Source organism: Paroedura picta, chromosome 9 (assembly GCF_049243985.1).
Source record: "Paroedura picta isolate Pp20150507F chromosome 9, Ppicta_v3.0, whole genome shotgun sequence".
Lineage (NCBI taxonomy): Eukaryota > Metazoa > Chordata > Lepidosauria > Squamata > Gekkonidae > Paroedura > Paroedura picta.
This window is the reverse complement of record NC_135377.1, coordinates 1,873,203-1,886,591: the sequence shown is the minus strand read 5'-3', so window position 1 is coordinate 1,886,591 and position 13,389 is coordinate 1,873,203. Positions and strand designations below refer to the sequence as shown.

Below are 13,389 nucleotides of genomic sequence, written 5' to 3'. Positions count from 1 at the left end.
CGATGCGCCTTCCGTTCTTTTAGGAAACGTTTGTTCTAGACCAGTGGTCCCCAACCTGCGGTCCGTGGTTCGGTGGTTCCCGGGCCGCGGTTCCCTCTCCCCGCCCCCCCCCCCCCCCCCGCAGTAAAAAACTTCCCCAGGCCACAAGCTTGCAGCCCGGGAACCTTCTTATTGCAGGAGGGGGGGGGGAGAGGGAATCAGGGCCACGCATCGCACATGTGCGGCCTGGTTGCGCATGCGCGCTGCGCGGGCGGGGCAGTTGCCCCGCTGGTCCCCAGCCGGAAAAAGGTTGGGGACCACTGTTCTAGACAACGTCATGCCTATGATGCCAGAGGGAGAACTGGGGCCTGCCGAGATCTGACGGGATCGGTCTTGGCTGGGCAAAGTGAAGAGGTCAGGGCAAAGTAAAGCAGAGATGACCCGAATAGAGAAAAGAGACCTGGGAGAAGGAGATGCAGAATCAAGGTAGCTGGACACTTGCTTGGAGGTCCAGAGGTGGACAGGACTGCGCACCCCCCGGGGGCTTCTAGCAGCCCACTGAAAGAGCCCCGATAAAAGCTGAGCATTATTATCTCTTTGCTTTGTCCATCGCCCACTTTTCTCCCAGTGAGGACTCAGAGCATCTTGACAGGGTGCTCATGGGAACTGTAGTCCTCGGGCATCTGGAGAGCCCCAGTTTGGCCAGCCCTGCTCTACATCAGGGGTAGTCAACCTGTGGTCCTCCAGATGTCCGTGGACTACAATTCCCGTGAGCCCCTGCCAGCAAATGCTGGCAGGGGCTCATGGGAATTGTAGTCCATGGACATCTGGAGGACCACAGGTTGACTACCCCTGCTCTACATAGCCCAGCAGGGTAATTGTACCTGGTGGTCGGAAGGCAGGCTGCAGAGTAGATGGACTTAAATCAAAGGCGTCTTAAACCATCGAGAGGGGAAGGCCGGGCAGAAATCGTCGATTTGCATCAGAGATGTCCAGCGTGGTTTCGTGGTTAAGAGTGGCAGCTTCTAATTAGGTGAGCTGGGTTTGATTCCCCGTTCTTCCCCCACATCCAGCCAGCCAGTTGACCGTGGGCTACTCACTGTCCCGATAGTTCTGTTCTCACAGAGCAGTTCTCTCAGAGCTCTCTCGGCCCCACCTACCTCATAGGGGAGGAAGGGAAGGCGATTGTATGCCACTTTAGGACTCCTTCGGGTATAAAAACCAGCCCTTCTCCTTCTTCGTTATTTCTTCCTAAATGAACATGCTTACTTGACAGCATCTTGACGGTGTTCTCCTCTCCATCATTTCATCCAGTGGATTGCAGTGGTCTTCCAGACCGGGGGGGGGGGGGGGGGGGGCGTTGCTGATTCCAGTTGTTTGGTCATTTATGACGGTCTCTAAGAATTAAAACGTGTAATTAGTATTCATTTGGGTCATGTGACTATGGAGCCAGGAGGGTCTCTCGGTGCTCAAAATAGTCACCTGCCTTTCTGAACTGGTTTCCTGAACTGGTTCTGCTTCAGCAGGACCAATTTAGATCTTTAAGCATGTGAATTCTGTAGCTAGGCTGGCTCAGAGCCGGAGGGTGGGGGAGTGATCGGCCGTCCCCTTCTTTCCCTTCCGTCCGTGGCCAGTTGAGATGCCGCCGTGTCCAGACGGCAGGCCCACCTCCCCGGGCAGCCGTGCCCGATGTGACTTTGCCGTTGGTCCCTGCTTCCCAGGCATTAAATATTCATCCCTCGCTCCCGTGAGTTCGGCCTCCATCAGCGCTTCTTCCCTGTTCCTTGGGACAGAAAGGGGCCGTGGCGCTGGGAGGTGTCGGTTCCACCTCTTTGAGGGGTGGGTGGCTGAGTTTGGATTAGATGTGCTTTTTCTCCCTCCCCTGGAATTGGCCAGGACGCCTTGCGTTACAGGAAGACACCGAGGTGGGAAAGTCAAACCCAGAGAAAGGAGGGCTCTGGCCGGAAGCCACTTTTGGTGGCGACCCCCGAGGGCTTCTCCCAATTATTCACTTGGTGCCCATAAAGCCTCTGGTGCTTTGTCTTGGGAGACGCCGAGTGATCATTTTAAAGAGAGACCTCTGGTCAAAGATCCAACTAGTCGTGTCATGTTCAAGGGACCAAGGTAACATTTGTGCCAGGATCTCCATCTGAGAAGCTAAACTGGGTCAGGCCTGGCTAGGGCTTGGGGGTGGGAGCCCAAGGATGCTATGCAGAGGCAGGCAAGGGCAAACCACCTCTGAATGTGCCTGGGGTGGACCTGGATGGCCCAGCTAGCCCTGTCTTGTTAGATTTCCGGAGGGTGGTACCTGGCCCTCAGGAGGTTTGCCGGGCCTCGACCAAGAGGGGCTAAGGCTCTGTGGTAGACCCTCTGCTTTGAGGTGAAAAGTCCCAGGTTTGGTCCCCAGCATCTCCGATTCAAAGGACCAGGCAGGAGGGGATAAAGGCCTGAGACCCTGGCTAGTGGCAGAGCCTCTGCTTGGCAGGCAGGAGGTCCCAGGTTCGATACCCGGCATCTCCAGTTAGAAGGACCAGGCAGGAGGGGATGGGAAAGACCTTGGCCTGAGACCCTGGCTCAGTGGCAGAGCCTCTGCTTGGCCTGCAAGAGGTCCCAGGTTCAATCCCTGACATCTCCAGTTAGAAGGACCAGGCAGGAGGGGATGGGAGAGACCTTGGCCTGCGACCCTGGCTCAGTGGCAGAGCTCCAGCTTGGCATGTAGAAGGTCCCAGGTTTAATCCCCAGCATCTCCAGTTAGAAGGACCAGGCAGGAGGGGATGGGAAAGACCTTTCTCTGCCTGAGACCCTGGAGAGTGGCTGCCAGTCTGAGTAAAGACTGACCTTGATGGACTGATTGTCTGATTCTGTGTAAGGCAACTTCATGCGCATTCATGTAGCTGATAGGAAAGCCCTGGGGAGCAGCTGCCTGTCTGAGCAGACGGTACTGACCTTGATGAACTGATAACCTGATTCAGTATATTTTCTTCTGTCCACGTGAGGGTTAGAAGCTTTGGTCTAAGGGGTGGGTAGGAAGTATTTCACACATGACGCTGTGCATCAGGGTTCAGGAGGTGACGGTTTCATGCCTTGTCCAGCTCGAGCTGTTCCCCTGCCCCAGTGGTATAAAGCCACCCCTCTCCCTGTCGCTTACCCATGAAGAGATACTCTGGTTCCTCTCCCCGGGAAGACAGGCACGCAGCGTGGAAAAGATTGTGCTCGGAGCAGCTTGGCGCTCGGCTCAGTGCTTCTGGATCTGCTAAATTAACCTGGTTACTTGCTGGAAAAGCTGATCTGGGGACCACAAGTGTTTCCCACTTAGATTAATGCGCTTTAAGCATTTCCGCTCCAGCTGGGAGGACACGGCAAAGGATGTGTGTGGATGTACGTCCGTGTGTGTGTGTTTTTAAAAATCCAATCGAGAATCGCCTCGTTCCCTGTCAGAGGCTGCCGCACCAGTGGACATCCGTGCAATTTAGCTGCCCACGTTGTGTAAACGCTTCTGCACCTTTCCCTGTGGCCTTGTAGCATGTTGACACCAGACGTTAATGCGGCAGACGCCATGTGCCCTGAGCGCCGCAGTGGTTTCGGCGGGTTTTCTGAATCTTTGCCGGCACGCAGGAGGCGAACGCTGGCAGGGGCTCATAGGAATTGTAGTCCATGGACATCTGCAGTTTGACTAGCCCTGCTTTAAGGTGCCGTGAGATTCTTTGATATTTTGACTGCAGCGGTGCAGTGTGGCCACCCCTCCAACGCTAAGGGAACAAAATCCTTCCTTCTTTGCCTCCTGGGCCGGCTGGTTGGGTAGATCTTTTGCATCTCCACCTGAAATCCGTTTAATTCCATGGCACGGGGATTGCAAGGGAGCTGCGTTTTTTCCAGCTCCAACCAGCCCCCTATTTGAAGCCCCGTGACCCACCTGAAAAGGCGACCGCCTGCCCCCTCCCCATTTTCTCCCTTGCTCCTTCCTGTGTCTTCGAGTGTCCTCTTTCCACATCTGGGCAAACTCACAGGCATCCATCTATCAAGGCTGGTAGCCAGGGGCAGCAACCATATTAGGATAAAAAATGTCGTGGCTAAGCACTAATAAATGTGACGATTCCATTTCCGCAATTCCCTTTTCCCTCTCCCACCCGCCTCCGTCGGAGGGGACCGCTCCCGGCCCTTGCGTTCCACTGATAGGAGAACAGTCCCCTAATTTCCACCCATTCTTCAGTAACGGCTGCTCACTTTCCCTCTAATAGCATTATGAACAGAGTTTTGCACTAATTCAAAATTGGATGTCTCATTTGCATAAACAAATTACCGCTCGGATTTGCGCTAAATAGTTAAAGACCGCTGATATCGGAGCAGATTTGATTGTGCCGGAATGGCGGCCCTCCGAACGGCGGGGGTGCGGAATCTGGAAGGAAGCGGGAATTGTGGCATACGCGCTGCAGGCCGGGCGCTGGCACGCCCCGGAGGGAACCTGAGCTGTTGTGTCAGAAGAAAAGAGAAGTTTCTAGCCCTTATGGATGCTGAGGAGTTGGGCCCAGTTTCTGGGATGGGGCACGTGGCACAGGGGGGCTCAGCGGTTGCTGCCTCTCTCCCCTGCTGGGAACTCAAGAGCTTCACCAGCAATGGAGGGTAGAAAGTGACATCAAGTTGCAGGCAACTTAAGCCATCCCCTAGGCAGGAGTGACCAACTTATGGCTCTCCAGATGTCCATGGACTACAATTCCCATGAGCCCCTGCCAGCATTCGCTGGCAGGGGCTCATGGGAATTGTAGTCCATGGACATCTGGAGAGCCACCCTTTGGCCACCACCTATGCTTTTCAGCCCAAGGGGAAACCTACCTGCCTTTGCTTAGTGCCCCTGGAAGGCCTGGATTTTCTCAGTGGTCTTCCATCCAAGGACTCCTCAGGGCTGCCCCTGCTTGGCCTCCGAGGTCCCGCAGAATTGGGTCAGCCTGGGCAGTGGAACTGTCGGTGGTATTGCCACAGACGGCACAGTGGGGAGAAGGGGCTATAGGGGGAAATGAAGGGGGAGATCAAGCCAGGCTGACTTCAGAATAACAGGGGCAAATGGGGATCATGGCCCAGCCAGCTTTCAGAGCCAGAGGGGTGTCGTGGTTAGGAGCGGCGGATTCCAATCTGGAGAAACCAGGTCTGATCCCCCACTTCTCCACGGGCAGCCAGCTGGGTGACCTTGGGAAAGTCACAGTTCTCTCAGAGCTCTCTCGGCCCCACCTCCCTCACAGGGTGTCTGTTGTGGGAGAGGAAGGGAAGGTGAGCGTAAGCCACCTTGGGATTCCTTTGGGTAGCGAAACGTGGAGTACAGTAAAGCAGTTCTTTGTCGCCGTCGTCTTCTTCCAGTTGTTGGCCAGTCCCCAAATAGCTTGATGGGCTGGGAACAAGCGCTGACCAGGTGCTTTGCCGTTGCAGGTCTTTGGTCTTGAATCGCTCCCGTCAGTCGCCGCCAGGAAGCAAGTCCCCGGCTCTGCAGCAGCAGCAGCAGCAGCAGCGATGGAGGAGCAGAGGCCTGCGCTGCATCGGGGGAGTCATGTACCGCGTGTCAGCCAACAAGCTGGCCAAAACCTCCAGCTCCCTGGCCAGGGGCAGTGAAGCAACCGGCCGGACACAGGCCCGAGCAGGTAGGACGGGGGGCAGCTCGAGGGCAGGTGAGATGCCTGTGCTTCAGAAGGCGGCTCCTGCAGCTCCTCGCTGGGCACGGGAGGCCTGTGAAGTGGAGGGCAGGCTCCCTTCTGTTTGGAAAGCCAGTATCCCAGCCGAATCTTTGTAGGATTCGGAGCTTCTATAAAGACACAAGCAGGGCCCTGATGGGTCAGACCAGGGAGAGTCCATCTAGTCTCCTAGTCTCCTGTCTCACGCAGTGGCCAGCTGCTTCTCTGGACAGCCAGCCATCGGGCAGAGAGGCCGAGGCCTCGCCCTGTGGTCGTTGGCTGCCTTTGGGATTCAGAGGTTGAGTGCTTCTGAACCTGGAGGTTCCCTTCAGTCACCACTGATCGGCCTCTCCTTCAGGAGGCTGTCTAAGCCCTCTCTAAAGCTGATTAGTCCTGTGGCCATTGCTGCATCTTCCGGCAACGAATTCCACCTTGGAATCACTCCCTGTGCAAAGCAGCCTTCAATTCTGTCCGTCCCGAACCTTCTGCCCACCCGCTTCACGGACTGCCCTGTAGTATTTTGAGAGAGGGAGTCAAAGTTCTCTGCCAGCTCTCTCCACCCCAGGCATAATTTCACGTGTCTCCCCCTCAGTCGTCTCTTTTCTAACCAGAAAAGGCCCAGCCTCTTGAGCCTTTCCTCCAAGGGAAGAAGGTCCTCCAAAAGTTTGAGGTGAAATTTTGAGGATTGTGGGGGTTGTATTTGATGATGTTTTTAGGTTTATGTTGTATTTTATGAGATGTTTTATTGTGAACCGCCTTGAGCCAGAGTACTGAGAGCGGAGGTATAAACATTTAAAAATTGTTGTTATGTGCGAAGTTGTGTCCGACCCATCGCGACCCCATGGACAATGATCCTCCAGGCCTTCCTGTCCTCTACCATTCCCCGGAGTCCATTTAAGTTTGCAAGTCCATTTAAGTTTGCACATTTAAAAATAAATACAAATAAATAAACAAACCTCTGAATATCTTGGCTGCCCATTGTTCCCAGCTCTGCCGTGGTCTTATTTGGGATACGGTGAATCCCAGAGCTCTCAGGCCTTGGCTGGGCCACCAGGGTCTCTCCGGGGCAATGACCTGCGGGAGGGTTTCCCGGGATCTTTAGGAGCCTCGTCTGTGCTCCTGCCTGGGCTTTTATTTTTACTCAGTAATCTTCCTCCTGCAAGTTTTGCTCTCAGATTCTCAGCCCGTCTTCTTCTACTTCTTCGGTGCTCTTGGGGGATAGATTCCTTGGAAAGACTGTTCCGTCAGTCAACTTCACGCCCCCCCAACCTCCCCCCCCCCGCCCCACATTCCTGGTTCCGCTATTATCGGCACACTTTTTAATTTCCCATCAGCAGCGGCCAGCGTGTTAATCCGCGGTTTAAGCTAAACCTCCACCCTCTCCACCTGCGGAGATGAGGCGCTGTAAGCATTTCTTGCCGCTCCTCTCCCTTCTCCGGCGTGCCCCTAATTTCTCACTCTCCCTTTCCTCTCTCACGCCTTTTTGCCAGTGATTGTGGGGGGGGGAGAGGGGGGGCTGCTTTGTGGCTTTATTTTGGGGCTCTTCCTTTCTCACCAAGGTTTCAGATGCTTCCTGCTCCCTTCTTTCTTGTCTCCTGCTGACAAGGTGCCCGGGTCCCTCTAAGGCAGGGGTAGTCCAACTGCGGCCCCCCAGATGTCCATGGACTACAATTCCCAGGAGCCCCCTGCCAGCGAATGCTGGCAGGGGGCTCCTGGGAATTGTAGTCCATGAACATCTGGAGGGCCGCAGTTTGACTACCCCTGCTCCAAGGCATTCCCTAGTCCCAGTCCTTTACGGTCTCGTTCGGCAGTGGTTTTGGCGCCCCACGTTTCTGTTGAGTGTTTTACATCTAAATATGAACTATAAAATGAAAATTAAATGTTTTATTTGCCTTGGTCTTTTAGAAAAGGTATTTTTCCTGTTCTCATTTAAGTTTCTTTTTTGGGGAACTGGGGCCAAGGAGGAAATTAGGCACGGGCTGGTTTTTCTTTATCGTTTAATTTGAGCACAAATGCTCCCTTGGCCTCTTCGGCTGTGAAACCGGGGTGCTGCCCCCCCCCCCCGGTGCCTTTTCTGGGGGCTTTGCCGAAGCGTTTCCGATCCGATTAGGCAGTAATCAGCAGGGCCCAGGTGTGTGCGCCAACCTCCCTCTTGTTGATCACACCTGGCTGATTTCCTTTTAGCGGGCTGGCAGGAGGGGGGGCGCAGGGCTGGGGTGGGGGGCGCCGTCTCCGATTCCGGCGTGGAAAGGGAGAATCCGCTCTGCCTGGGGAGAGAAACACAGGCAGCCTTTATATGCTGGGAACTTTGCGTAATCCGCTAGAGCAAAACCACTGTAAAAATGTCTTTGGGGAGGGGGCTGTCCAGCCGCCGAGGATTTAGGGTTCGCGAGGAGACGGGAGATGCTCTTGACAGCTTAACTGCTTGGCATTTAGCTGGGATCGTTATAATTTTGCCAGGCAACGGAGCTCTCCCTCTGGATCTCTCAGGTCAGTATTGTGCCTCCCCTGCTGGGACTTCAGTTTGGACCGAAGAGGAAGCTCTGGGGCGCTGCCTCCTGTCCGCCGGGGAACGGAGCTGCTTCGGCTCGCCTTTAAGCCCTCGGACGTCCAGGGCGAAGACTCAGGGTCAGGCGCTTGCTGCTGCGTCCTGGAGGAGCAAACGGAAACACTTCTTTCGGCCACGAGTGGTTAAAAATGTGGCATTTGCAGCCAGAGGATGTGGAGATGGCCACAGCACAGATGGCTTCATAAAGGGGTTAGTCACATCACAGAGGAGAAGCCAATCAATGGCTACTCACTGTGGGGCCTAAGGGAGCCTCCAAGTTCAGGGGCAGTCATCCACCCCAAGGCTCCCCCCCACGCCAAACCCTTGCCAAGCCAGCCATTGCCTTTTCTGCGTGCCCAGGAAGACGTAAAACAAGGCAGGCATCAAGGGCACCGTAGTTCTAGAAGGCACCAGGCTCCGGAGGAGGGGCCAGATCTCCATCCGCCTGGCCTCAACCAAACGCCTGGCGGAAGAGCTCCGTCTTGCAGGCCCTGCGGAACTGAAGGACTTCCACCAAGGCCCTCGGCTCTCCCGGGAGCTCAGTCCACCAGGCAGGGGCCAGGGCCGAAAAGGTATTTGAAGGACCGTTTAATGCCCCCTACACCTCCCGCAAGGCCTTGCGCTCTGGTCCTCGTGAGGTTTGCCTGGCCTCAACCAGGGCCAGGGCAAGGCCCTGCGGGAGGCATGGGGGGGGGGTAAACGGCCCTTCAAATACGTGCAATATCAGACAACAGAGACTAGCTGCTTTTCAGGACAGGCTCAGTTGCATTAGACCTGACTGCGGTCGCTGTGCTCCCCAGCCTCCACCCCGCCCACCTCAAGACAGAAGCCAGAGATGGAGGCTGGGCAGTGGTCCCAGGTATCTTCAGAGGTCCCCTCTATAACTGCAGGTTGAGGCAGGGGTCGCCCTGATTCCCAAGACAGCAGAACCACGTCTGACTCCAGCGGCATCTTCAAGGTGTCCCTTCCCAGAACAGGAGCTTTTTGATTGTCGGCCTTCGGTCCTGTCCATGGGTCACCCTTTGAGGTCTCCCCGGAATCATAGAATCCTAGAGTTGGAAGGGGCCATACAGGCCATCTAGTCCAACCCCCTGCTCAACGCAGGATTAGCCCAAAGCATCCTGAAGCATCCAAGAAAAGTGTGTATCCAACCTTTGCTTGAAGACGGCCAGTGAGGGGGAGCTCACCACCTCCTTAGGCAGCCTATTCCACTGCTGAACTACTCTGACTGTGAAAATCTTTTTCCTGATATCTAGCCTATATCGTTGTACTTGTAGTTTAAACCCATTACTGCGTGTCCAATGGGCCAAGGAGCTTGTTAATGCCATCGCGGGCTGGCTTTGGCCCGGCCACCTGGGTATTTCCCGCCGGAGGTCGCCTGGTCCGCAGCTGGCTCCCGCCTGACTTCCTCGCCGGCCCACTCGCAGCCCGCCGGCTCAGCGGAACGGCTTTTGGTCTCAGGCTGCCTCGGCCTCCCCCCCGGCCCCTGGCAATATCCGCGGCCAATCCCGAGGCTGCCAGAAGCCATCAGCCAAGTCATCCGTCTCGCTAAGGGAGAGGGAAACCAGCAGTTTCCCCGCGGCTTGTCCACAACCCACCTTGTTATTGCAAACACAGAGCAGCAGCCAGGGTCGCCTGCGGCTGGGATGGGGGGGGGGAGCGTGGGAGTTGAGCGGCGGCCGTGTGGCTCCATTCAGGATTGGCCTCCCGCAGCCTGTGTTGCAGAGCTAAACCGAGGCCTTCCCCAAAGTGCTTTCAGAGGGGCGGGGAAGAGGGCTTGTGTCACTGGAGTGGGGGCTCAGACACTGGGGGCTTCCCACTGATCCCGCACTGAGCAGGGGGTGGGACGCGGTGGCCGGGATGGCTCCAACCCTAGGAGTCCGGGGCCTCGATCAGAACTCCCCGCCAGAGATGCCGGGAGGAGAACATCCGGGGTGGGCAGGGATCCATCCGTTGGCCGGACAGTTAAAATGCTTTAATATTCTCTACAGGAAATGGGTATTTTCATGAGAATAATTTTTATTATTTCTTGGTTTGTTTTTATACGTGCGTTGTTTTGAGTATGTCGTTCACTGCCCTGAGCCCTCAGAATATGGGGGAGGGGGTTATAAATTCAATTGTCAAGCACAACAGGCGGATGAGATGGGGGGGGGACTTGTCCTGCGCCGGGGAGGCAAAGAGCAGACGGGGAAGTGGGGCCCCCTCCAGGTCACACAGCTGGGGGATTTGGTGATGCAATGCTTTTTTTAGGGGGGGGGGATTCCCTAGGAATAGTAGAAGCAGATGAAGTTGGGATACGTCTTGTCAAGGTGCTCTATGCACAGTCACCAACCTCCAGGTGGTGGCTGGAGATCTCCCGAGATGACAACCGATCTCTAGGTGACAAACAGCTCTTTGGAGGGTGGGCTCTGCAGTGGAGGCCGCTCCCTACACCCCACAGGTTCCACACCCCAAATCTTGGGGTATTCCCTGACCCAGAGTTGGCAACCCTGTCTATGCCCCAGGAGGAAAAGGGGTTGTGCTCCTCCCACTCATTCTTGACAGGGGCAACTGAAGAGGGTTTTATCTGCGATGGTGCTTGCTTTGCTGATCAGCCACTTTCTCCAGGGGAACAAGTATCTGTCCTGGAGATTAGTTCTAATTCTAGCAGGTCTCCAGGGCCCTCCTGGAAGTTGGCAACTGCATCAAGAGCTTTAGGTCTGAAATGGTGTGTTTGCTGAACTCCATGCAAGCCCAGCAGGGCCACGGGGGCTCATAGAAGCCCCCCTCAACTGGATTTTGCCCCCCTCCCTCGTAACTCGGCCCATGTCTCGTGGATTGAGCCAACTAAGAATCGTTTTCTTTGGGGTGGGGAGGGGTCTGCCTACCGAGAGCTTTTGACCCCTGTTCCTTTCCCTTTTTATTGCAAGCCAAGTGAGCAGAGAGAAAAGGTGACGTTCCGGGGGGGGGGGGGGGACCCTTGTTCAAAAATAAATTCAGCAGAGAAGTTTGGGGGGGGGAGGGGAGGGAGGTCAGCCGGGAGCTCGGACTACGAGATTGAAAGCAGCAGGCACACAATGAGGGGCTGACATTGTCCGGAAAGCAGGACTGACCCCAATCTATTAGAGAGCCGCGCGGGTGGCGCTTAACACTCTTGGAGCGGTGATGGGATTGGGGGGGGGGGCTGGTTTCCCCAGGAAACAGAGGCCAGAGCTCTCCCCTCCCTGAGGACCAAGCTTTCCATGCGCTCCTTCACGCTGACCGTTCGGGAGGGGAGCGAAATAGAATGCTGGGCGGCAGCAAGCCAGTGGGGCCAGAACAGTGGAAAGGCGGCATAAAGAAGTTCTCAATGAACAAACGGATGCCTTGTTATCAGTGCCAAAAAGACTCTGCCATGAACTGTGAGTCGAGGTTAAGCGCAGCGGAGCGTCGGGTCAGCTCACAAAAGACCGGACCCACAAAAGACCCTGGACACAATTTTCACACATGGCCACTGGCAAATCCACGTGGTCCAAGACTCCCAGGAGAGGCTGTTAATTGGTCCCGTTGAGAGATGCTGCACCTGCTGCACACCTGCCATGCTTAGGGAGGCAGCCCCCAAGGCCCCCCTGCCCCTCGCTCGCCCGGCCCTTCTACGTGCACGTTGTTGGCAAAGGTTTTGGCCTTCACTGTCAGACCGGCCACTGGGGAACTAAAAGCAACCACCGGGGCAGAGCCAAGGGTTTCCCAGAGCAGCTCTTGGGCAAGGTGGGCCAGGAAGGCTGTCCTGTTGCTGGACCTCCGGAGGAACTGGCTGGCCTCTGTGTGAGACGGGATGCTGGACAGCATGATGCTCTTGCTGGAGGGCACCCCAAGTCCAGGGAGTGGAAGGCCTTCGAACTTTGGCAGATGTTTCTCTGTTGTACCTCGATTGAGGCAGCGCAGTGCCCTCAAGGATTAAGCCTGCACTGGAAACTCAGGTACTCACAGCGAAACGTGAGGCCCCAGTCTGCTTCTAAGTAAAACACAACATGTCCTTGAGGTTGCCAACTCCCGTTTGGGAAATCCCTGGAGAATTTGGAAGGGCGCTTTGTGACAGTGGGGTCTGGGGAGGGGATGGACTTCAGTGGGGTGTAACGCCACAGAGTCCTCCCTCCGAAGCAGAATTACTCTAGCAGAATTGCTCTCTATTGTCTGGACATCAGTTATAATTCTGAGCGTTCTCCATCTCCCACCTGGAGGTTGGCAGCCTTGTATGTCCTGCAGTGGCGTTGTGGACAGGCAGAAATTTGGGCTGCAGAGGATTTGCATTCAGCTGAGTTCAGCATGCCGCGGCTTTTCAGCTGTGCGAGAGGAGAGAGCCTGCTAGAGCCCCTCTGTGTTGTTTTCTGCCGATAAACAACGTTCAGAAGGCGGCCTGGGAAACTCCCTGTGCGAGGGAGCAGCCTGGGGGTGGGGGTGGCTGACCAGGGGCCAAGCTGTCCAGGGCTGGCCTCTCAGCCACGAAGGACACGTGTGGATAAAGGGCTCTCTCGGCTGCTGGTTTACCAGCTAATTTTAGAAGTGCTGAACGTCACGGATTCCCCGATGGCGCCCAAGAGAAGAAGGCTCGGCACACTCACAAGCAGACCCCCGCCCCACGAAGCCCCCGGCAGGCTTTCAGTGGCTGCAGGGACTGCATGAACAGTCTGGGGTGAGGCCCCCCCGTTGAGTCTTGCCGGCAGCTTCTGTGGCTAGGAGCTGGGCCTGCGCTATCAGCAGCGTCTCTTATTTCGGCTGTTGTGACGGGGTCAAAAGCACTGAGCATCTCCAGGTCTGGCCAGGACAAAATGAACAGATCATGTGTGTGTGTGTGTGTGTGTGTGTGTGTGTGTGTGTTACAATCTGAGGGGGCCTGCAGGAGGATCCAGGATTCTTGCGCATGCAGCTCCCAACGATGTGTAGCATCCAAATGGCACCAGACAGGGGCTGAGAGCCATATCTGGATTGCGGTGTCCTTGCCAAGGGGCAAGGGGTGGGCAGTGTTGATCTGCGGTAGAAGAGCCAGATTCAAATCCAGAAGCACCTCAGGGACCAGCAAGTTTTTTGGGGATGAGCTTTCCAGAGACTCGGCTCCCTTCCTCAGATCATCTCCGTCCTTAAGGTGCTGCTGGGCTCAAATCGGGCTCTTCCAGAGGCCAGCAGCTCAATTTCCCTGGGTCCAAATCCATCCACCACACAGAGAGGAATCTCTGACTGGGGCAGGGG

The 13,389-nt window shown here is 55.9% G+C and overlaps 1 protein-coding gene across 1 annotated transcript in view; it reads left to right on the top strand.

The window, feature by feature from the left end:
• The window catches only part of ZC3H3 (zinc finger CCCH-type containing 3), a 210,023-nt gene that overhangs the window by 131,400 nt on the left and 65,234 nt on the right, over positions 1-13,389 (top strand). Inside the window, exon 5 of the mRNA XM_077351316.1 lies at positions 5,398-5,606. Coding sequence (XP_077207431.1) covers positions 5,398-5,606 — 209 coding nt within the window. The remainder of the gene's footprint in view (positions 1-5,397; positions 5,607-13,389) is intronic.